This window comes from Astatotilapia calliptera, chromosome 1, assembly GCF_964374335.1.
Source record: "Astatotilapia calliptera chromosome 1, fAstCal68.1, whole genome shotgun sequence".
Lineage (NCBI taxonomy): Eukaryota > Metazoa > Chordata > Actinopteri > Cichliformes > Cichlidae > Astatotilapia > Astatotilapia calliptera.
In genome coordinates, this window is record NC_137422.1 from 19,627,190 (window position 1) to 19,653,042 (window position 25,853).

Sequence of the window (25,853 nt, forward strand, 5' to 3'; positions counted from 1 at the left end):
CTCTGTCCAGAAGAGCGCAGTCCTGGGAACAGCTAAGATACTGCGCAGGACCCTCAAGCTCCCAGGCCTCTGGTAGAAGACCTGAGCTTGAAGGATAGACTGCCTGCAGGGGTGAGCGGGGGATATTTTATATCTATATCTATATATGTGGAGAGAGAGAGAGAAAACTGTGAGTTATGCGAAGCGATTTAGTGGAATCCACAAATAAAATATTTAACTGGAAATGAGCAGAAAAAAATGACTCTATCTTAAAGACCAGAGGAATATTCTCATTCATTTTCTCCCGCCAGTTCCTGACCACAACAAATGCAAAAACTAAAGATGCTAAAGATGATTTTCAGTAGCTGACGAGGATGTTTTAGTACTCGTAGACCACTTCTTTACATTAACTGAGCACTCAAGCACTTTCTACTCTACACATCTTTCACTCATTCACACACATTAGTACAAGCTTTTTGCTTTGCCTAATTGTTTTTTTTTGCTGAGACCTTGCTGATGCTTACATCTGATAAACTGCTCTCAACCCTTGTTGCTATTTCGCAGCACACACAAGGTCTCTGTCTGCTTGACAGAAAAGGCCTCCTCCTCCCTCCACAAGCCAATGCTATAGCCACCAAACTCTGGGTAAAACACACACACACACACACACACACACACACACACACACACACACACACACACACACACACACACACACACACACACACACACACTGATAGAAGCATCTGAGGACACTTGGGAGCAGGGGCGTAATTTCCAGGGTGGTTAGGGAGGTTATGACCCCCCCCAATAATCAGACCCAACCAATATAACCCCCTCAATAAAGTTATGAATTATCTTGCATAAATAGGTATAAATAAGTTGATTTTCTTTACTCATTTCAGGTATTACCAGGAAAATAGTTCCATGTTTAATCATCTGGGAATTTACCCAGATTTATTTATTTATTTAGACAGAGATATTACTTGGGAAGCAGCATCTTACCCAAGGATACTTTCTACATGCAGACTGTAAGAACTGGGGACTGAACTAGCTCTGCCCAATGAACCACAGCCATACATAGTTTTAGACACACAGATACCTAGTGTTCAAACCTTCTGTTTGCGAGGGGCAGCCAATAACAGCAGGGTTGGCTTAAAGCTAACTTTGCTCCTTAACCCTTTCACGCATAGTGGTCACTACAGTGGACAGCTATTCAAAGGCTGTTTTCTTGTATTTGTGTCAGTGTTGATGGTATACTTGCACATAAACCACTACACCGGACACTGATGTGTCACGCCATACCCTGCCACCCACTGGTCGTTTAATGTTACTAGAGATGTATGTCGTGTTTCATTGTAATTATTGCTATTTAACCCTGTCATGCATGAAGTATGCCAACCTCAATAGGGATTTCATCTTTAGGCATGAAAAGATGAATTAAAGTACTTAAGAGAAAAATCCTGATTGAAGTTGTCATAATCCATGCATGAAAGGGTTAAAGGAGGAGGACCTAAAACAGCTATTTTAAATAAATTCAATGAATTTTCTCTGGCTGATATTTGTCCTTTGAGTTCTGGACATCCTGTGGCAACGCAGCCGTCTACCAGCTTCCTTCTGCAGACGAGCTTTATGGAGATGCTGACATCAGTTTCCAGCAGGACTTGGCACCTGCCCACGCTGCCAAAAGTACCAAAACCTGGCTCAATGATCATGGGATTGTTGTGCTTCATTGGTCAGAAAACTCACCTGACCTGAACTCCAAAGAGAATCTATGGGGCATTGCCAAGAGAAAGATGAGAGACATGAGACTGAACAATGGAGAAGAGCTGAAGGCCACTATTGAAGCATCCTGGCTTACATAACACCTCAGTGGCATAGGGCATATATACTATGCCGCACTGAGGCAGTAATTCATGTGACCCAAACCAAGTACCGAGTACATATGCATGATTACTTTTCAGAGGTCCGACATTTCTCTATTTAAAATCTTTGTTTTATTGTTTTCGTGTAATATTCTGATTTTCTGAGCTTTTGAATTGGGGGTTTTCACAAGTTGTAAGCCATGGCCAACAAAATTATAACAAATAAAGGCTTGAAATATCTCAGTCCAGTACAGCACCTTTGGGATGTGGTAGGATTCACATCATGGATGTACAGCCCAACAAATGTGCAGCAACTGTGTGATGCTGTCATGTCAACATGGACCAGAATTTCCTGCAACTTGCAGAATCGATCTGAAGACCATCCCGGTACTAGCAGGCTGCACCTAATGAAGTCATCACTGAGTGTGGTTTTTTAAACATGTGACACGTGTTAGTCCAGTAAATAACGGAGCGCATGGCTGACACAGATAAGGTGTACACAGATTCATAAATACCGCCACTAGGAGGAGCTCGTCTACAGCTAAACAGCTGAGCTTTGTCGTAACCTTGTGCTCGGAAGCCCTCCTTCCTTATTTATCATATCAGGTTTACTTGTGCTGAACCATCAGCTTTAAATAAAACACATACAGCCAACCTGACACAGTTACACCATTTTGGTTTCATTGTCCTCGTAGAACTGAAGCTGAAAACAAACCCAAACCAGCGCAAACTAACGAACAATTAAAGACACAGATGTCATGTGTTCAGTTTGGAACCAGATGGTTGCTATTTTTTATTTCATACAATAAAAATCATTCATTGTCACAGTCTGTTAATTTATTTATTAATTTACTGATATCTGAGGCTTGTTACGTCATATTTCCCGTATGAAAATCGATATAATCTCAATTAATTATTCTTTTTTATTATTGGGATAATGACTGATTGCTGTAATTAGGAGCAGTCATCTGTACTGATACAAGGTTGGCTTTGTTTTCCTGACATGCAGAAATCATGCCGCTTGTGCAGGTTTCTCGTGCACTGAGAGCAAAACAGTCTGCAGTCGGCTCTTTTGTTTGAGACCAGATTCAGTGTGTGTGTGTGTGTGTGTGTGTGTGTGTGTGTGAGAGAGAGAGAGAGAGAGAGAGGGAGGGGGGGTTGAGGCAGTTTTTAGGATACAGCAGAGTGAGTGAGGAGGCTAGAGAGAGAGAGCGGGATGCTGACAGACTGCTGATAGATGGTTAAAAATGGCGAAATCTCGTTCGACCCCTGCGACCCACCACCTCAATGTAGCACTGTAGGTCGGAACATGTAGTATCTGAAGCTGGACGTCTGCGCTCCTTTCGCTCTTTTTTTTTCTTTGACCCGTGTTTGTTCATCTCACGTTGTTCTCTGCGAGTGCTGGAATATCTTCCGTGTTTAAATGGCACCCACAAGGCGCCGCCGCCTTCTGTGCTTTTTGGGAATACTCCTGAACGCTTTAATCGGTAAGTGGCATTATCTTATAGCGTAGTATGCAGCAGAGTGTAACAGCGTGACAGAGGAGGACAGCCTCTCTCAGCTCGGTGCTTACAGCAAGCAGCGAGCCTGTTAGTGACCAGTAACCCTGAACTTGGCCCCTCTCCGGTGTCTGTTTGTATTCTGGGCAGTAAGAGCCGGAGTGAGCGCCCTTGTGTCTCGTGCACCGCGGAATGCCTGTGTGCACTTTGCCGACATGTGCACCAACACCTGGAGTGTGCTTAAAGTTGTACTCTGTGCTTTCTGCAGCGCTTGTACTGTAAGTGTTTTTACGCACAGATGCTTCGGAGCACTCAGATGTCCAGGTAGCTCCACGATACGAGGCATCCCACCCAAGTTTGCTGTAGTCCCCCAATAATGAGGGTCGATATCTCATTTGCAAGTATTTTGATCCACATTAGATTAAAGTTAAGGGTGAACTATGATTGCCTACACAGAGAAAGTCTTGCCAACAGGAGCCAACAGTGTGCAGGTTAGAAGGGCTTAACTCACAGCTAACTTGTAAAAAGTGACTATGCGCCTCTCATAAATAGTTTCATTTAATATCAGGGGACTTTTTCAAAGCAGATGGAGGTCTTGACTGTCCAGTCCTCAGAGCACACCACCCTGCGACTGGGTGAGGTGACAGTGGTTATTGCTCTCAGAATAGATTAAACGACTGTAGTTATTGCCTGCTGGGGAGAATATTTGTACAGATTAAATGTCAAGACTGTCTCTCTCTTTCTTTTCAAATTTTCTTTCACATCCCTTTGTTCAATATGACAGACAGTTTCTCTCTCGCTCTATGTGGGGCCCCCTTAATTCAAAGGCAAGAGAGAGTATTGAGTATTTGCAAAGCATACCACACAGGGACCCACAAAGGCCCCACTGGAATCATAAAGGCCTGTACACAGTGGTTCATAACATGTTCAGCGAGAGGGCTGGGAACAAAAACGTCAGAAACAGAGCTCTGTGATGGATGAAGCTCCAATCTTCCCATCACATTAAGGAAATGAAGCGCTTTCAAGTGCCTGGCCGCCGCAGAGATTAGATTCAGTTTAGATAAAGGCACTTTTTATGATATTTTAGGCAGTTTTGATAACACAGAGAAAAGAATTCAGACCAAAGCTGGCCTTAGATCTCATGGGGACTGAAGAAGTCAGAGAGCCAGGAAGAGTTCAGAGCATCACTCTGAAGATCTCACGATTAAAAAAAAGTTCAGTTTATCAGAGGGTTAATTATTTGCTTTGAATGGACGGCTCTGAGGTGGCTTGTGAGTTTCGAGCTTCAGAGAAAAACGAGAGCATCAAAAATCCAAACTGATTTGCATTTTAATTCAAAATGATTTGGTTAATCTGAGGGAAGATTGCGCAGTTCACCGGCAACAGATGAGTAATGGAGAGAGCTGAACTGTGCAACTACTTTCTTTTCACCTCATGGGCTACTTCTTAGCATTATTACCATAACTAAACAGCTCCAAGCTTCTATTATAATGGGTAAATATCAGTTGAAGCAGCACGCTCTTTAATGCGATGGAGCATAAAGGTAGCTAGAAAACCAGAGTATTGATTAATAATATATCAAGCTGAAGCCTATAGGAGGGAAATTTAGCATCAGTCCTGCACATATAGTCTTCCCCCAGGAAAAGAAATAAATATTGGTTTGTTTGTTTGTTTGTTTGTTTTTAGCCAGACATTAGAGGCTTTATAACCAGCAAAGGAATTGAAGTTGTTCATTTTAATGGTTTTATTCATGCTCACAACTCTCGTTTGTTTCATCTGCACTTACGCACTCAATCATACTTAAAGTTTCAAGTTTTTGGTGTTTTTTTAAAAGTCTATTTTTATTTAATTCTTGACACTCACAAGATAGTGCCGCCGCAGTTTTTCCATCTACAGTTCATATATATATATATATATGTGTGTGTGTGTGTGTGTGTGTACTTGTGAAGTGTAGGAAGCATTTCAATCAAGCCATGCATTGAAAATAAACCCCATCTTTGAGTTAATGCAGTATTTAGAGTCACACTTAACACGCACATAATGACAGAGTGAGAAGAGAACGCAGGTAACTACTGATAAAACTGCTTTAGTCAACCTTACTTTTCCTTTAATGTCATATTTAACTTGAATCTCTAAGACTATATCACAGATCGTAGTTTTTCAACAAGGCCTTTTGTAAGTAATTCTAATCTAGTTGATTAAGTTTAGTTAAGTATAATGTCTGGACTTGGACTACACCCATTATTATTGTGCTATCATGTGATATGATATCAGTAACTTTGTATCCTCACTTTGCTTGTGGTGTGTCCTGAGCTTACTTAGCTCTGTCAGTGGCGCTTGTGTCTGCTAGCTCTGATCTGTCTGTGAGTCACTGGGTGTCATCTTCACTCTACTATTGCAGCAATAAATCTTAGTGCCAGCCCGCCACACTTATCTGTCAATAGTAAGCAAGCCAAAGCATGAGTTGCACTTAGCTGACGGTCGTCTCTAGTCTTACCCGCTAATCCCCTGCGCTAGTGCCTGTTTTCTGGGCATGAAAAGAGCATAAAATTGTGTGAATGTGTGTCTGTCTCCTCGTCAAGGCACGAAGAGCCAAGCCTGAAGACCCTGATGCCCGCAAACGTGTTTCTGTGGCTAGGCCACTGGTTTTGCCACTAATTTGTACAGCTGTGATTTCCTCTCCCTCTGCACACCCCTGGATGCTCGGCATTCACAGATGACCTTAACCTAAAGCACACAGAGCGCAAAATCCGGCTCTCCCCTCCTTCTGTTGTCCTCCTTCTGCCTGTGCATTATTGGATCTATCTGTCTTATAATCTGCTGCTGTGGTGAAAATTATTTTCCCTGACCTTTCTCATACTGTTGTTTGTAACCTTCTACCGAGCCAGTGCTCAGAATGGCATTAAACAATCACTCTAGCAGCACACTATATTTATAGGGAAAGCCAGAGCCCAGCAACCTCAGATTGTTTTAGCTAATGGAAGAAACTCTGATTGCTTGAACACAAAATCATTAAAGTTGTTTAATCCACTCCAGATCAATGAGCCCGTATACACACTGAACACTAAAATGTTATTATCCTGTCTGCTCCGAGGCTTGATAACATTGATTAATGTCTTTTTTGCCAGCTTTGAAAGAGGAGAATAAAAAGCCTCCAATATACTTTCAGTTTACACAAATAATGTAGAGCTGAGTGGAAAACATCCTGGGTGTGTGGCTGCTGCCTTTTTCTTTTTCTTTTAAATCTGCCGACTGATTCTGTTTGAAAGCGGGATATTATTTGGATCAAACGAGATGGAGCTCTGTGGCCGGCATCATTTTAAAGAGCAGCAGCTCAGGCAGCAGGATCTGACAGCTAAGGGTTAATTATTCCTCCAATACCACCCCCTTGTTTTTCACAAGTGGTACCACTGATGTCTCTTCTGGTCTCATGGTCATTTCACTTACCGTGCTTGTTGAGTGTAAGGGGGAGGGGGGGGGGGGGGGGGGAGTAAGGAAGGGACACAGAACATAGGGAGAGCTGCTTCTTTACATTATGCTCCATATGTGATCTTCGTGGAGTGTGTCAGTGAATTCCCTGCCTTTTCCTCAGGGGAAGTGGTTCTCTTCTGGAATTTGAAATGATGAAGCCAGAGGTTCTGTGTTTTGACCCCTGTGCTTTGCCCCCCTCTGCTGCCCTCCCCTAGCCCGTCCCACCAGATTCCAAGGCCTGGGGCAGAAACTGGTAATGCTCAGTCCATCAGCAGCTGAAACGTGATACCAAGAGAGCTCGCTAAGCTCCTCTTTTATAGTACCAAGCCAAGTCAGGCTGTTTACATCCTTTATTTATTATTCTCCCGGCAACCTCTTTTACCCTCAGAGACTGCAGACACTGAAAATCTGATCTGCACTAACCACATTAGATTTGTGAGCGCGGTTAAGAAAAACTGCATAATTTTGTGCTGACGGATGAAAATGAAAGTGCGAATGAGCTGTGACAGTGTTACAGCCACAGGTTAAACGGTACAGTCACTAGAAGACTACAAGTGCTTTTCTTTAGTACAAGAATACACTCGCTTGGGGTGCGTTCACTCCACAGACGGTGAATCCTCTTGGGACTGTAGCCCGGAGGTGGCTCAGCCAAGGCGTTTTACCCATATGGAAAAGATATATATAAATAAAAGTTTGTATCTGTCTTGTGTGAAACTTGTATGAAAAGCATACAAGAGTGAAAACAGATATCCCCTGTTTCAAGATCCCTTGAAAAATTATATAAATGAAACTTGTATGTTTTGGACACTTACTAAAACAATATATGAAAGTAATGAGAAAGTGGCCACTTTCATGAGTAAATCATATAAGTTTTTAATATTTCTTTTCCATAGGGGTATTCATCAGGTGTGAGGCCTGGTGAGCAGCTATAAGGACATTAGGAACATGGTTACTGTTTGCTTCAGAGGTTAATGTGGAAATTATCAGCTTTGATGCAGTGGTTGGCATCCATTGTGACCCCGGATAGTAAGGGTTGTTGAAAAGGATGGATGGCATTGAAAAAGGCTAAAAAAGCTTCACTAACTTGACAGAGAAAAATAAATGTAAATTAAAAGGAAGATATTTTGTGACGCACATAAGATAATAAATGTATGATTTCACAAGGAGTTTTCATAAGGATTATGTATTATAGGTATTGGGTCCATTCATCTCTCCACCTTACATAGAATGCTGCAGTAAGGCCCCGAAGGACTATCGCGGAGGTCACATAACACATATTTTACAACTATTACACTCACTGTGTAGATTTTTTTTTAATGTTAGGAATTCAGCTTTTACTCATTACTATTAAAGCTGACTCCTCTGAGCTTTATATGCACCTGTGTTTAATGTTAGGTCAAAGCAAAGCTGTGAAGAATCTTTAAACTGACAGTTACTCCAAACTCTGCAGCGCTCTTCCTGCTAACATTTAAATGGAGAGCACTGAATTGGTGATAAAAATGAAAATGAGATTGTAGTTTAGTAAAGCAGAAACAGTAAAAATGTGTGAATGAAATAGACTTAAAGGAAGTGAGAGCATAACATGGGTAACGCAAGTTACTCAACTCGAGGTCGTGTGGTTTCCAGTAATCATACACAGCCAACGCCACCACATTTTGCACGCACACTCAATAGCTCAATCTGGAGCTGTAATGGAACTTGATTGCAAGGTCTGTGGTTCAGTCCCTGGCTTGGGCAAGATGAACCCTGAGTTGGCCCGGTGCATCTGTGTGACCAGGTGAATAGGTATAGAAACAAACGGTTTGTGATTGGTTGAAGGAAATTTGTTGTAAAAAGCCTTTTGAGTCCTGAGTTACAGTAGAAAAGCGCTATATAAATATATAAACATTAGTCCATTTTACCATTTATTTTTGTGTTAAAATGTATGTGTTTGTGTTTCCTCAGGTGTGATGTGCGAGGCAGAGCTGTCCTTCACCTTGGAGCCCAGTGACATTATTGCTGTGCAGGAGCAGCCTCTCATGCTCCACTGCCAGGTGGATGGCATCCCCCCGATTACGACACAGTGGAGGCGTAATGGCCTACTTTTAACTCAGGACCAGCATCATACCACCTTCATCAATGGCTCGCTGCTGATTGCACACTTCCAGAAGACCAAATCTGACGGCTCCTCTGATGAGGGCGACTACGAGTGCATCGCCCAGAATTCCTTTGGGTTGGTGGTGAGCCGTAAGGCACGCATTCAGGCAGCCAGTAAGTCTTTCTTTTGGTCATCAGCATAAATAAATGGTAGTAGCAGCGAGCAGTCCCCAGTAACTACTGAATTTTGGGGGGTAGTTTCTGGAAGTGAAATTTTTCAGCCAGGGAGGATTTTTCTTCCCATAAGGAAAAGATATATATAAATCTTATAAAGTTTGTATCTGTCTTGTGTGAAACTTGTATGAAAAGCATATAAGAGTGAAAACAGATATAAGACCCCTTGAAAAATTATATAATGAAACTTGTATGTTTTGGATACTTACTAAAACAATATATGAAAGTAATGAGAAAGTGGCCACTTTCATGAGTAAATCATATATAAGTTTTTACTATTTCTTTTCCATATGGGTTGGTTTAAATGCGTCGCACTTATTTGAATACACCGGTGCTCCCTTGCAGTATATTAAAGTGCACGGTGAAATAAACAGCAAAAGTTGACGACATATATGAATTACACTAAGAATTTTTTTTTTTGGACTTAAAAAAAAAAAGAGTCCAGCTGATGGTCGTGTAGAGGAAGTCTCCTTCACTCTGGAATTAGCTGACCATGATTATGATTGACGTCTCTGTTGATTTTATTGCTCTTTTGTTGTCATTATGAGATACTGGCTTCATCATCCTACATTATCCTATATCAGGATACCAATATATCAGTTTGTCTCGAACTGATTGTTTTAACTGAATGGAAGTCAATGCAGTTACAACACAAGCAGAATCACAAGCACTTACTTGTGATTTTGAGTTATGATCATTTTTCTATAAATAAAATGTAAACATTGTAATGGAAGCTTACCTCAGGTATTTTGGTTTAGTCTCTGTATTGCTGCTGTGCATGCTCAAGTAAATGCTCTTAATATATCCCCAGCTGCTTGAATAATTTAATCTACGCCTTTGAGTGTAATGAACTTTCTGATGCTCATCTGCAGTGCTGCTTAGAAATAGAAGCCTTTTGAATTTAGCATTAACAAGCGCTCATACTGAGAGTCTCCAAGCTGCTTTGTAAGAGTGCAATAAGCTCGAAGAAACCCAGCAACCCACTCAGTGGTAGAGGCATCAAGGTGCATTTTCTCAAGCATGACGACCAGACCCTTTGTTTGAAGTCCCTCTAGTTCAACCCCGTTTTCCCTGCGTTGTTGCCATGGTTAATTGTTACTGCATTTTTAATCTTGTCACCGTTTCGCATGTCTCCACTTACTTTAAGTCAAAGGCATCCAGGATCCACACTCCTCCTGCAGTTTTAGTGATACTGTACTGCTCCACATTGTGCCGAGTTAAGTCTTTTTCGAAGGCTCTGTTATGTATATTCTCAAACACAGAGATGGACAAAGGCTCACAGAAGCCTGTTGATTCCTGTGGTTATATGTAGACAGGGTACTGCTGTGCTGTTGTGCCCAATACAGCTTTTAACCCAGTGGGATAGGGAGGTTAGCATGGACGTCTCACTGGCCAGAGGGAAAAGTCACTGCAGCTCAGTGGCTGGCGTTGTCAAGCACATGCAACCTTTCACAGCCTCCCTAAAAGGTCTTTCTTTTCAAAGGTCATATTGAATCCTCTGTTGCGGCACATTTTTGATTCTGCATGAGGGAAAAGTCAACAGTAGTGCCCCTTCATTTCACAAAATGAATCAGGGGTAGGAAAACTTGGTGGAAAAAACCCCCCCACATTAATTTGTGGAGCCTGACTGATGTACGGTTTTTAACAATGCCCACACCGATATTTAGAGATTTGAAAAATACAATATATCATCGAATATTTTTTTCTCTCACACATGCAGTGTGTAACTAGATCTAAATCCTTGCTGATCTAATATAACAACACAATTTAAAAATAATCATGTTTAAATGTGACAAAAAGTCGTGGATTGCTCGTTTATACTCTACCCAACTCTGCTCAGATCAGCTGGTTGTTGTCTTTGTGTCATTTCAAGGACATGTGTTGCTAGCAGAAAAGTTGCTGGCAACACTTATACAGTGGTTGAAGGTTGTTTCCCCCATTTTTGCTTTTCTTTGTATTTATCGACAATTAGAAATGCAGATTCCGCAGATATAACGGCAAATAGCTAACACATACCGGGAAATAGGCGATATATTGACTCAAGCTGATATATGAGTCAGGCTCTACTCATTTAGAGATTCAGTTTGAATCCCAGTTAGACTAACACATGGTCCTGGAGGGATAATAAGGTTTTGTGACCTAAAATACACTATTCTCAAATATAGTTAATTTGCATTTTTATGTAAAGCTGTTAAATATTTCAGTATGTATAGCATTAGCTACATGGTTATTATTCTCTGGGTCGATTCCATTAGCAATATTTTTTGATGGACGTGTGATCCAGTGAAAGCATCTATTCCACTCTCCAACCATGCAACACTCTGCATTACTAATCTGCCTTGAATATATCTGAAATCCTTTCTGATGATTCCAAACCATATCATAATCACACTTAATTTTAAGGGCGCAACAACGTCAAGCTACGCCTTTCTAATTGTTATTTAACTGTAAAGCAAATTAATCTTTCTTTAGTTCAATGGTTCATTAGGGTTTTAGCATGAACAATTAAGAATTATGCAAGTGTGAAGCAGTCCTCTCGCTCCCTCTGCTTCTGGAAAATTCGATGAATGAAAACAGATTTAATGAGTGAACAGTGAATAAATTTAACCAGGAGCAAACCTCAAAGCAAATCTTGAGTGAACATGGTAGCTCAAGTTCAAAATCTTTCACGGTTGATTTATCCTGTTTTGACTTGGCTTTGTTCTCCCTCTGACCTTTTCCGGGTTTACCCTTGATTGGTATTGATTAGGTAGGGACTAGTGAATTACTGAAAGTCACATTCTGACCTCTGAGCTTTGACCCTCTGAGCTGTGTTGACCAGTTTGTTGACAAAGCGTTGAATGAGACAAGGCTTTGTTCTTGTCGTCAGTCTTCCTCCCTAATAGAGTTTCGATGAAAAGCCATCACTAAAAGCAAGAACTTGTAGTCTTAAAATGAAATAAACTCTTTTATCTGTCATGTCTTTGATACTTTTAGTACATATGTCATAAAATACTACAGTTTCATTTAATTGTTATCTTTCATTCTCTTCATTGTTGTAATTGAGATCTTGTTTTTTCCCAATCTTGAAACAGGAAATACGACGTGGCTTTCATGCCTGTATTATTTCTGTTGCAGTATGTGTCTGAAATACTATACATTTGCTGTAAAGAGTGAAATAGTATTCCTTATTACTAAACCTAATTTCTGGCACTCCTCCAACTCCATGTTTCTGAGGTCACCTGTTCAGCCCAGATGTGTTCTCGTGGCACTCATCACCAGGTATTAGGTAAATAACATAAAACCTTGTTCTATTTCATCTTGTCTTGGCCTGCCAGAGTTATGCAGTGGGCATGGATTAAATAGGACAAAGTGTTTTCAACATTTTTACAAAGACAAATGGAACAAAATAAGGAAATGCTCTCCTTAACAGGGCCAGTGACTCGTGTTTGTTTCTTTTCCTGTTCAGTGTTTGTTAATGTTGCCTCTGTCTTTGTGTTTTAGTGGTAATTTGCTGGGTTATAGTCCCTCTCACAACAGAGAGTGACTTGCACCACTGTGATGCAATAGGTGGTGCGATTACTGAAGCCTCTTTATAGCCCTCCCAGTGGATGAATCCTCCATCTTATTGCACACTACCACCCTCCATAAATTTTACTTTTTATTTGCTTGACAACCGTTTGTGTGAGCTCACAGTCGGGAGCTGGTGCAGGACTGACTCCCTGTTGCCCCTCTAAATCGACAGTCGGTCCAGGAAACACTTGGAATTTTTTCCCTCCCAAATTTTATCTCTTTGATAGTCCATTTCTCTCTCTTTCCTCACTTTCTCTCAGACCTCCTCATTAGCTTAGGCTCCGGAAGCTTTTCATCATTTGGATGAATGACAAGCCCGGTACAGTGGACCCAGCCAGGGCTCCCACCCCTCCCCCACAAGCACACCCTCGTCACCAGGCAACACACCACAAAAGCCCTCTGTTACAAAATAGCTTTTAGGATCAATTGAAATGACTTGCTTTTGTCTGTTTGTCTGGAATTATTTGGAAAGAGCTGAAGCTTTGGTAGGAAATATGTGTTCACCCTGTTCGACTCTTATATAGAGACTGCAGTTGACCTCAGGGACTGTTTGAAGAGATCTAAAAAGCCAGCAGTGTGCACGCAATAAGCTTGTTCACTGTGAATATGAGTCGGGAATGAAGTAATAAGTAGTAAAATAGCATCATATGTGCACGTGACTATGTTATTATTTTACAAATCGCTTCAGTATGCATAATATCCACCTTGTTTAGTCCGAAAACCACCATTGAACTACTGTTATATGGCAGGCCTCTCAACAAGACTGTAATGAAAAAAACAAGAAACCGAGAAGGGGGGGGGGGGTTAAAGGACATGACAGAGGAAGCCTGTAAAAGTGCCTCAGTTTATACCCACGCCACTCATTCATGTGACTTTAACTCCTCTCTGGATGCAAATGTAAAGAAACATGTTTTCATCAGTCTACATGTGGGAGAAGCTGCAAAATTGCAGTTCGCCACTCCTCAGAGCTTTGTGGACAGATTGCCACAAGCGGCCACTCAGATTCAGACAGCAGCGAGGAAGAGTGATTTATGTGGAGCTGATGGTAGGTTTCATGAGCGTGTTTGTACTTGTGCGTGCACGTGTAGCTCTTGATCACGCTCCGACCTTCCTGTCCCCACCCCTTTCAATGAGCTCCTGCCTGGGTGACCGCTGAAGCTCCATCCTTACATCCTGTTAGCTCCCTTTGTCTGCAGGCCAAACCCTGCCTTCGATCAACCCCCTCCCTGTTCCACCTCCCTTGCTCCTCCTAGCCTTACCGTGAAGCAAGTGATCTTTTTGTCATATTGATCAGCAAAACATAGCTTTAATATTTTAACATAAAGCCTCTTGGCGGGCTCCTTTGTCTCTTGCCAAATGAGAATGAGTTTAATATAAATATTTTCACTTCCATCGAACCATCCATTCGCTTCCGCTTATCCTTTTCAGGGTCGTGGGGGGCGCTGGAGCCTATCCCAGCTGTCATAGGGCGAAAGGCGGGGTACACCCTGGACAGGTCGCCAGTCTGTCGCAGGGCTAACACACAGGGACAGACAACCATTCACACTCACATTCACTCGCACATTCACACCTAGTGGCAATTTGGATTATCCAATTAACCTATCCCCACAAGCTGCATGTCTTTGGACGGTGGGAGGAAGCCGGAGTACCCGGAGAGAACCCACGCAAACACGGGGAGAACATGCAAACTCCACACAGAAAGACCCCGGCCTGATGGTGGAATTGAACTCAGGACCTTCTTGCTGTGCTAACCACCGTGCCACCGTGCTGCCCCTTTTCAAGGCACCCAAAGCACCCAGCATATTTTCACTTATAGAACAGTAATCCATCTGTATCCCTTTGAAAACATTGCAGACTTGTTGTTGTTGCTCCCTTTCGTGTGGGCAGGTACATAGGCTGATGTTAACTTGAGAGTGCTCCCTCCTGCTGTGTGGTCAGCACTCCTCCATCTGTCTGCCAGCATAGCTCAGATGAACTGATGGAGAAAGAATTTATTTTTTTTTTTGCTCATAACGAGCAAGCTAAACTAATGAGAGCTCTGACCTCGGTTGTGTAATTGCACCAGAAACCGATTATTACTCTGCACCTGCTGACTCAATCTGCAGCTCTCATTGCTTGATTATGAATGCTCAGTTCTGGCTCATTAAAAAATCGGAAACAACAAAGCGGTTTTATTACAGCACGCTATTTTTCTGATTTGAGAGCAGGTTCATTTTCTGAAAGGCAACGACGATGGTCGTCTGACTATCTGTAACACGCTCCACTTCAAGTAAAGATGCTGTTTGCTGTCAGCAAGCTAAGTGAACAGCAATACTAAAAACCTCCCGTGGGTAGTTATGCTGACAAACGCTGAAACTTGTCCAGCAGTCCTGTGGGGAAGGAGCGGAGTGAATCTCTATTACGTCTGAAGATGGCACGTCACTCACCTAAAAGCGGTGGAAAATCGCCAAGGGATTCCATGCTGCTCATGGCATGCCTTATCATCTTCATTTACTCATTATTAAAAAAAGACTTGGAATTTCTATCCATTTAACAATTTCTGAACCAACAAAATTAAGAGTGCAATGTTTGCCACTGTGCTCAAGTCCTAAGCTGTGCTCAGACGATTTCAGCCATGTACAGAGCACAGACATGCATGGAGAGCTCTAAATATCCACTGTTAGCTGCTCCATCCCATATGGAAAAAAAATAGTAAAAACATATATGATTTACTCATGAAAGTGGCCACTTTCTCATTACTTTCATATATTTTTTTAGTAAGTATACAAAACATACAAGTTTCATTATATAATTTTTCAAGGGATCTTATATGTGTTTTCACTCTTGTATGCTTTTCATACAAGTTTCATACAAGACAGATAAAAACTTTATAAGATTTATATATATCTTTTCCATATGGGATAATGTGAAGGATGAGCTGGATTCAGCATCCTTAAGCTTTAAAAATAACTGCCTGCATAAACAGCATCACTTGGCAAGTGAAGCCCACGAACAAGGAAAAGGATGCAGAAAGGTGTCGATGCCGCTCAGAGACTAAATGTGTTTAACTTAGTCCGCCAGAAACCTAAGAAAAAAACGTACGCACATTGTACACACACACACACGTGCGTGCACCATATGTAACAAATTGATAAAACAGATATCTACGCATACACAAACTTTGCTTCTTTTTGTCAGTGCGCCAACTCTCTAAGCAGCTGCTCTCAGCAGCTGTGTACGCTGTAGCTCATTCAGATTTCATTGTTCTACATATTTCATAGTTCTTTGTGTCTCTGGAAAACACAGACTGGAATAACATAATTTAGAAAGTAAATGCCTCAAAGAAACAGCTCATCGCTGGGTAGATTCTAGACATTATTCGATGTAGATTATTCGATGTGCCTTGAATTTGACAGTGTGGTAAACAAACAAGTGAAAAGGAAGAAACAAAAGGTTAGCTCTAGTCTCAAATTCAAGTTCAACCTGTCTATGACTGTCAGTGGACGTGTACGCGATTCTGTTTGTACGTACATATGGTGCTACCTTTGCTTGTGTGTCTTGATTAAAGTGGCACTCTGTTAATGAAGTCTGCGGCCGTCTCTGGACCACCCCAGCTATTCTCAAACAAACAAATGAATAGGGGGCCTAAACTTCCTTCTGTCTGCTTTTAAGGCTCATGGGAGGAATTCCTGAGTAATAGAGGTGAGAGGTGAAAGAAGAGAGAGCAGAGGCCGGGCCAAAGGTTGGAAGAGGCGGACTAGTCTCCAAATGTGGAATTTTGCTTTGGCCCCACATCATTAAGATTTTATATTATGGTTTGAACCACGTAGGTTTTTGGCTGCAGGAAGTCATTTTTATCAATCGCGTCCTCCCAGGGATAGAAAGATAAGGATGTGTGAGCTTGTTTTGAGCGCGTGTTATGTTGTTCCTGTGATTCCAGGCTTGACGAAGGGCTTGGTTAGCTCTCGCTCCTGCCCCGTCACCGCGCTTCACTACACTTAACAGAGCCTTTATGGCCAGATTGTGCAGTTAAAAGTCTTTACAGGGGTCTGCACCATCCACCAATAAAAACACATAAGGCCCCTCTTTTTGTCTCCTTCTTGGCATGCATTCTGTTTTTGCATCTGTGAAAATGTGTAATAAGGACAAAGACAGGCGGGAGGTGGAGCCAGTTGTGGATATTATTATCGCCCTCTCAGTTTTTCACAAAACACACACACACACACACACACACACACACACACACACACACACACACACACACACACACACACACACACACACACACACACACACAGGGGGCCCTCAGTCCAGTTTTGCATTTTGTTTAAGCAGGGATCAGGAAATCTTTCTGCCAACAAGCAGAAGAGTCTGAGACAAAGGCCTGTCAGTGATGGGCAGGCAGCAGCTCTCCTTTGGGCCTCTGCCATCTCTTTCCCACTATCTCGGCTCTGTTTGTGTTTGTGTGTGTTGGGGTACCTCTCGGAGCAGACCAGCAGCTATTGTCATTTATGAAATGCAGGGGCAGTGGAGTGGCTGGGAACAGGCAGAGGCTGTGGAGATGTTCAGCCTCTGTTGGCTCTGCTTTGTGACGGTGGCCCTGACCGTTTGTTCTCCTGACCAACACAGCTAGCTGTGGCTGAGGCCCCCTTTTGTCACTCCTGACTCTGGGTGGGTGTGTTTCCCCATGCTCCCTCCTGCCTCTTTCTTCCCCCTCTGTTTCGGCATTGACGTAGAAATAAAAGGGTCAGAGGTCATAAGGGGCTGGACGATGAGAGGGGGTCCTTATCTGGGAAACGGTGACCTTTTTGTGTGCACTAGGGCAGAATGCCCCTCCCCTTTTTTCTTTTAAATTCTACTCCCATCACGTTTCGCCTCTTCCAACACTCGGTCTTATTCCCCAGTGGGGACCCATCCCCCTAGTATGATTGCCCCGGGGCAATGGCAGTGACCTTGGATTTGGCTGTGAAATAAAATGACCCAACCCTGCCACTGCACCAGAGAACTAAGCCCGCCCTTTCCCAAATAAGCGATGCAGCAGCCTGTCTTTTTTTCTGTAAATATCAGTAAAGATATTTATTTGTGCCTGTCACATTTTCAGTGTTGCTTTTGAGCTTGCTGATATTTACACGTTTCAAACAATACTGGCTGCAGGACTGATTGATCGATTAATTTATTGATTCAGTAAGAGGGAAGATGATTGATTGATTGATTGAATCTTTATTTTGAACATGTTGAAAAAGTATAAAAAAAAATAGAATTAAAAGAGACAAATGAACAAAGCAAACAAAAGGAAAACGAGCAACCACAACTCCAAATAACGTCCATGTTCAAAAAGGAGCAGGAAGAAGCATAAGCTTATTTAATCCCACCCCTTTTCCACTATCTAGTATCAATAGACTACAGAAATACCTCCTTGTAATTACATTATATGTTATGTGTAATTTTTTTTTTTTTTTTTTATATATACACATATATGTTTCTATCTATCCATACCTACGTATATACACACATACGCACATATACACATTTTCAATAACCCCATTAACACCTGAAGGATACACAACCTACAACAGATGCATGGCAGTGTTTTACACTGCTCATGCGACGATAATGACTGAGTTGCGCATTAGAGCTATTTTTGCCCTAAAGTGACAGGATTGAGTGACTACACACTACAGCTTTTAAGTCATGACCTCAAAGTAAACATGTCAACTTTATATTGTTGTTTAGTCTAAGAAAAAGGGAATTCCATTCTTAGACATATAAAAAAAATGAGCGCTCTTGCTACTGTAACGTCTAAATGGAACAGATAAGTTGTTTTTGAATTACATGTTGCTGCACAGCCTGCAACCCTGCTTCCATAGATACTGAATTTAATGCTAACCTTTGCTGTAGTTAGATACTTTTGTTATCATGACATCACAAAACTGTGACATAATCGTAAAACATGTTAAAGCTGTCTAATTTCCTTTATATCTGTTTTCAAAAGAGAAAAGAAGTTTATGAGTGTCACAGGAAGTCTGTTGAAATGCTTAAACTTAATTTATCTAAGTTTAATTATCCTTCCTTTCATAGTTTATATAGGCCAGTTTCATATAAAATGAATACTGTAGGGTTCAGCGTACACTCTTCTTCAGCTGACTTTGAGAACTTTTGGCTCTGGGTTCAGACTTCCTGGCCAGCTGGGGCCTTTGTGTGTGCCTACGTGGGTTTTTTTCAGAGTGCTCCATCCAAACACATGCATGTTAAGTTAATTGCTGATTTTAAATTGGCGGCGGAGTAGATGTGAAGTGTGTGCCTTTCTGTGTTGGCCTGTGACAGACTCGCAGCCTGTCCTGGGTCAGCTATTGTCTCCAGCCTCTTACAACTGTGGTTGCAACTCACAGCCTGTGAAGCCATTTGTGCCATTTCTGAGCAGTGCAAATAAATAAATAAATAAAAATAAAATCTAGATAATTAAACTGATTTAAAAAAAATAAAGTGTGTATATTTTCAATAAGTAAACTGGGGTAAGATAAGTTGGGCTGACCAAATTCTTTTGTAACTTTTTCTTTTTTTGCCGTGTTGAAATCCTTTAGCTTCCATGTGAGCATCCATGCATTGTTGTTGCATTTACAGTCAGTCTGAAACGAGGAGTTGTTATAACAGCATAAACTCACTGAGGTCCATAATCTTTACTTTCTTCCCTCTATAACTACACGTATTTGAAGCGTTTGGGGGTAAAAGCCTGTCAGGCTCCACAGTGTGTGCAGAGTTGGTCGTCAGGGATAAAACGAATTCCACAGGAACCAATTAGAAGCGGCTACTGCTGGCATAGGATGAAAGATTTCTGAGATGGCCAGTTTCCTGCTGGCAACCTGTTTGCAGTGTCTATAGTTCTGTTATCTTTGTTCTGTATGACTTTGGGGAAATCTAATAATTGAAAAATGCGCAGTTTCATTACAATTTTGCATTATAAATTATGAGTTCTGCTGTTTAGAGTGATTTCTCGTCAGTATACATTAGATACAGAGCAGTCGAGGTTATAGTAGAACATTTTCTTCCGCTGTTGTGAACTGATAGTCCACAGGTTTTGGACACTGGGTTGTATGAAATAAAGCATTTGAGAATGCCAACACATTATACAAGTGCGGATGATGCTCAGAGACTTATAAAATCTTTGAGCATTTTAAATGATTTAAAACGGGGGGAGGAATGAAGAAAATATTCCTAAGGCCACAGCAAAACAAGCCGCGTGAAAATCCAAGCAGGGAATAGGTGAGACAGATGAAAGTGGAGCGCAGCAGGAAGTGAAATAGGTGGAGCATGTGGCGGTGGTCTCGAGTGATCCCTCGGCCTCTCCGGCTCTGAAGGCTGGACCTTGAACCAGGAAGGAACATTCCATTCCGATGCTGTGCCGGGACCTCTGACCCCCACAGCTTTGTTTTCAGGGCTGATTTCGACAGTCACCAGGGGTACAAGGCAACATCGGGCTCACTTAGCTCAAAGAAGCACGTCTCTGCCGTTTGAACATGCCGGAAAACTGCTCCCCCGACCCCGGGCTCGTAATTCATCTCTGTAACTCGCACATTACCTTCGCTTGCGATCAATTAAATGATCTGACAAGGACATGTGCGCAGGATTGCGGTCAGAGACTGCACATACAATACGTTGACCTGCCGCTTTCCCTTAACATGAAGGTGTGTTTCACTCTGAAAGCATCAATGGAACATTTAATTTCCAATCCTCAAGTGACGGAGCTGAGAGTGTCGGATCCTTTGCAAGAGCTGTTTTAAAAATTCGTCTTTCAGTGAGCGCTGCGAGGCGAGATGTGTTTATTTTGTAAACTTATAAAGAATTTGTATCATCCGTCTGAATGCAGTCTTTAATCATTTTTATGAATGTATCTCAGATTTTATTTTTCTTTGCAGAAGTGGTTTCATGTCATGTGTTAGTAAGTCGTAAGGCAGACCATTTCATTGCCACAGCTTGAAAAGATGAAACATGACACTAGCGGTGTAATGGCCCTCTCCATTTTCCAGCATGGGCATTATTTGTGAGAGGTAAGACAGCTTTAGAGGGTTAGGCGGCTGATGGCGATTTGGACGCGTCGGTGATATGTGCTTATGTCTGACAGCTTATAGTTGTGCCCCTCCTATCCACTGCAAGGAACAGATGAGATGAGAGCATGACTGTCAACAGAGTCCATGTTACAGGTTGCTTATGCGTTCTTTGTCAGTGGACATAAATTATACGAATACTGAAACACTCGTGTTTTTGAGAGGGATTTCCTCAGACAGGACTCTTGATTAAAGACGCGTTTTACAGCATGTCACAAAATTTCACCTTAAAGAAGTGATCTCAGTGGAAAAGAAATATCAACTGAGTATTCTTAGTGCTATTAAATTAATCAATCGGTGGCTTTCCATATTCCCGGGTGAAGATTAATCGACCATAAATATAATCTGTAATTGCAGCCCAGAGGCGTGCTCCTGACAGGAGACTATATAGGGAAGTTACTAAAATTATCCCTCTCGGCTGCTCGAAAACACAATTAATCATTGTGATCTTGCGTTAATCCTCACTGATTGACAGGAATTTGATTTACAGGAATCACTGTAAAGATAAGGCCTTCATTTAATTTCATTGTTCACTGGACCTCAGAAACAAAATATTTCTCTCAATTTATGTAAATCCAAAGCTGCTCTTTGTTTATTCGGGCCCCGCATGTAGTGTCGCATTATCAGATGGAGCAAATTGTCGCTGAATGTAGTGTCTGCACAGGCTTTGTTTGCACCCGCTATAGGTAGCGGCAGAGACAAAGGGCTTTCATTTCTCACCCACTGTCTTGTAACACTAAGTGGTCGTGACAGGCTCTGCACTTGCCTTTCCTCCCTGTCTCTGCTCCTCTTCTTCCTCTGTGGTAATTTTTTTCTCATGATTTCACGTGAGCTAAGCTCCATGCGGTGGGCGTGGCAGGGGGAGACACACATGTGCGTACAAAGGGGGCTATGGTGGGGGGGAGGTTACTGACTGCATATTATCATGGATTCATCGGGCTCAGGGTGGAGGCGAGCATTGGGGGCTGGGTTCCCTGAATGAGCAAGGGGCAGTAATATCCCTGGTGACCGCAGTCAGCTGGCAGCATGAATGGAGGAAAGAAGGGAGGGTTAAAAAGATAGTCAAAAGAGAGGAATGGGAGGCAGGCTTTGAGTTTCCAGGCATCTCACCGAGAGGATGTGTTGGTGTCAGTGACTCAGTATTGGAAAACGAGGTGATGGCAGTTTTCCATACATTAGCAGCACCTGCTGTTACCTAAGATGCTCCTTAGGCTTTAAAAGCTGCTGTGACATTATTCCCTATTGCTTCTCTTCCTGTTACGCAATATTTTCCAGTCTTCAGCGCATACATTTTTTTCATCTCTTTCAGTGCACATGGATATGTGTGTGCGTATTGCTGTGAGAAGTTAAGAACAGCACAAAGCAATTGCTAGAAATATCTTCCACCAATCTTGTCGCCGTGATTGATGTCACAGCATCTCTTCTTGGAGTAATTGAGCTGATATTTACAGCATTCAGGGTCTGATCTTTTTTCTCTCACTGTCTTTTCATCCTCCATTTAGCTCAGCATCAGGCAAAGCCCAAAAAGAAGCAGGCGGTTTACCCAACCAGCACTGTTATGTTTTCTTTTCTCTCATGTCGTTCTCATCAGTGTATCCCCCCCCCCCCCCCCCCCCCCCCATCAATGCATCTCTCTTTGCCACGCACTTGATGGCAATGTGTTGCCCAGGATTGTGATTAATGGCCACAATTCAGCCTGATAAATTCTCCTGAGTGGGTGCCAGTTGGCTTACGCAGAGAAGAAACTCATTACTGCTGTCAGCTGAGCTGACGGCATAGAGACGGGTGTGAGCAATTGTACATGTGCTCGTGTGCGTGTCCGTGCAAGGGAGGGAGAGAAACTAATTTCTGTGCATGTTACTGAGTCTCTTCACCTTTTTTCATATAGAAGCCATCATGCGTGAATAAGTGTGTTCACGTGTTTTAAGCTGAGGGTAAAAGTGACAGCGTGTCCCAGGGCTGGTGTCTAAGTAACATGGATCATTTCTGAGAAATGAACGAGCCTAACTCACCGCACACAACCACCACAGCTTCAGGTCTTTAATGGACAATCTCGTGCACACCACTGCTTCATCAAACAACCATTCTACTTTATAATATCTTAGATATACTTGGCATATATATGTATTCTTATTTTTATAATCTGCCATTCATAAAAACAGTCTCTAATCGCTACTAAGATGCACAAAACAGGTGATTTAAATATTACGTCTTTGTGTCCTCTGTTAAAGTAATTTCTTGTTAAATAATGGACAAAAAATCTTTTTAAAAACTATAATTACCTCTCTATTCTTATTGATGAGGATGTGATGGTGAGAGAGTGAAGCAAGAATGAAGATAAAAAAAGGAAGAAAGATGTCTAAAATGAGAGTAAGTCTGCACAGTACGGATAAGCAAATGCATGTGTCTTTTCCCTGTGAGATAGCTATCTACATTCACTGACACCACAAAGGGGGGAAAATGAAGACTTGAGGACGTACAGACAGACCGCATGGATGAAAATTAACTGCATGTGTGGCTTTGCTGTATAGTTCAGGACACTGAGTCATGATTGGAAACAATATAAAGTTATTCTATTTGTTTGGTGCCTGCAAAATATACATAGTGTCAGTATATTGCTCTAGATTCTTTTTCTAGTTTTCTGTCAAACATTTTTTTAAATCAAATTATTTGCTTTAAACACCTAATACATGAATATTTGAAAGTGACAATGGCAGGTATGGACTTGCAGAGATTTAAAAGATGCAAAGATATCAGCTTGTTGGACAGCTAACTAAGAGTACATGGTTGGAGTTGGTTCACTGAGGGGTTTCACTCTGTCTAGCATCACTATGATATCGTTCATTGTTGGAATACTCTGATGTGCTACATAAAGCAAATATATTTTAATGTCAATGAGAAGAAAATGCTGAAATCAGCTTCTTTTAAGTATATTTACATGTTATTTCCATATAACATAATTATGATGTTATCTAAATTCTCCATTAATGCAGACAGTCACGAGAGACCTTGTTCACAGATCTGTTTAACAATTAAAATTTTGTATTTTTGAGAAGTTACATTGAAATCCTGGAAACCCATCCATTATCGTCTCTGGGCACCGCTTCTCGTGTAACCAGTCGATATCAGGGCAAAGAGTTACAGTTCTGTGAGTCAGCCATTATTTATGAATGCAGATAGAGTAAGAAAAAAAAAGCCAATAAAAGATGAATTATTTCAGTAGATGTATCTTTTTTTTTGCTGTCTACAGTGGCTGTTTACCTGCTTTCAGGCAAAGCCCGCTCATACACTGAATGGAAAGCAGCCACATAAATCTTGTTTATAGTAAATTATAATTCAGTCTTGGGAAATTTATGGGTCTTAATGCTGAATCTAGAAAAGCATTAGTGCTTATATTTGCTGTTGACGCCGTTATTGTTTTGTATAGCTTCAAGAAGCGATCGATCCTAACAAGAATCCATATTTTGCTGATTTAGCTTTAGCTTGTGCAAAGAAAAATCCTTTAAGGTTTTTTCTGATCCACAATGTTGGGGGAAACAAAAAGTGGATGTATTGGAAACCCCGCAAGCAGGATTAAAACTCTAAATCTGTCACAGTGACTGATTTGTTTCGGGTAACTTTTCGCGGGTTTGCATGTTTGGAAGCTGTGATGTGATAAATTCCCAGTGGTAACTGCACAACTGGGGGCCCAGGCCAACTGGACCTCCCTTTTGGGACTTCTGTTGTGTTGTAAGGGATGGAGTGATGCAGAGGTGAGATTTACACAGCCGTTTTAGCCATTTGGGGAGCAAGCCTTTAAGGGTGCTATGAGATGCAGTGGAGCGCACGGACCGGTCCCGCCCTGCGTCTTTCAGATTTCCCATGGGAGTGCCAGATGTGGGGTCATCCATCTACTCAGGGTTCAGACCAAGCGCCTCCCTTCAAAGTCATTTTCAGATGTGTAGTTAATGCTGCGTGCTGCACTCTCAGAAAGCAGCACATACACACACGTTCATATGTATCTAAAAAAATTCTAATTTTACATTTGTGTTCTTTTCATCAGCATTCTGTTATCAAGACACAGCAGCACAAATTTAAAAAAAACCTTTTCGTGGGAGATTCATCGTGGCCTCTTCAGCGTGGCTTACCAACCCAACAGTTGTCCTCTAATGAGGGGGAAGTAATGAGTGTTAGACTGAGGAGAATTGTGATGCCAAATGTTCACCCAGGTTGTTATTCAGAGCCTCTGCTGTCCGAGGTCCTCGCTCATTTCTGGCTTCACAAAACAAGAGGCGTAGACCATCCAAAGAGGAATTTAGTGGCATTTCCATTTGAATATAAATCTCATTTAACCCCAGATAACTCTAAACGTTGGAAAATATTTCAACAAACGGCAAGTCAAGGATTAAGAATTGTAGGGTTTTACTTTTGTGCAGAGAGCATACGGCGAATGAGCTGAATGGAGGACAGCACATAATTCATGCAGCTATGTGGCTGATAGGAGAGGCGACTCATTTGAATTCTGAAGCACAAGTATTGGTGATAATTAGATATGTGACTTCTGGGGAAGAAGACAATTGCATGGAGAAGACATATGGTGCTTCCCAGCAATAATCAGGTGTGAAAAAGATTGTAGACTCTTTTCTCTTTTTTACTGTCAGCAATAAATGTGCGGCGAGTAGGAGGTTTAACAAAAAAAAGAAAAAATCAACTGGAAAACATGAAAATCATCACGATGCTTACGGCATGAGTGGAACTGCGAGTGAAATGTATTCCTCTACGACTAAATGAATTTGAGGACGCTTACGAAAAAGCGCCCATTGTTCCCTGAAACGCTCCAGAGAAAGGAATTTCATTATGTTTAAGGATTTACTTTCAGCTGCCTCGCAAGTTAAGGAAAAAGTCAGACATTAACAGCCCAAAACCTGACCCGCTTTCAACTGTCTGCTCATTTTTCTTTTATTATCTTCTCCGAAAAACTGAATATGCTTTTCTGCGAATTATCTATAGGACTGTACTGTAAAGGTACAAAACATCTAGTTTCCTCCCATACATCCTGTATCAACATAAGTAAGCTGAATAATGATTTTACCTTGGACCAGACTGCTGGTACTTTT

General features: G+C 41.7%; 1 protein-coding gene across 1 annotated transcript in view; it reads left to right on the forward strand.

The window, feature by feature from the left end:
* Positions 1-2,766: 2,766 nt before the first annotated feature.
* igdcc3 (immunoglobulin superfamily, DCC subclass, member 3) overlaps positions 2,767-25,853 on the forward strand; it is a 59,680-nt gene continuing 36,593 nt past the window's right edge. Inside the window, exons 1-2 of the mRNA XM_026166634.2 lie at positions 2,767-3,331; positions 8,759-9,064. Coding sequence (XP_026022419.2) covers positions 3,268-3,331; positions 8,759-9,064 — 370 coding nt within the window. The 5' untranslated portion in view covers positions 2,767-3,267. The remainder of the gene's footprint in view (positions 3,332-8,758; positions 9,065-25,853) is intronic.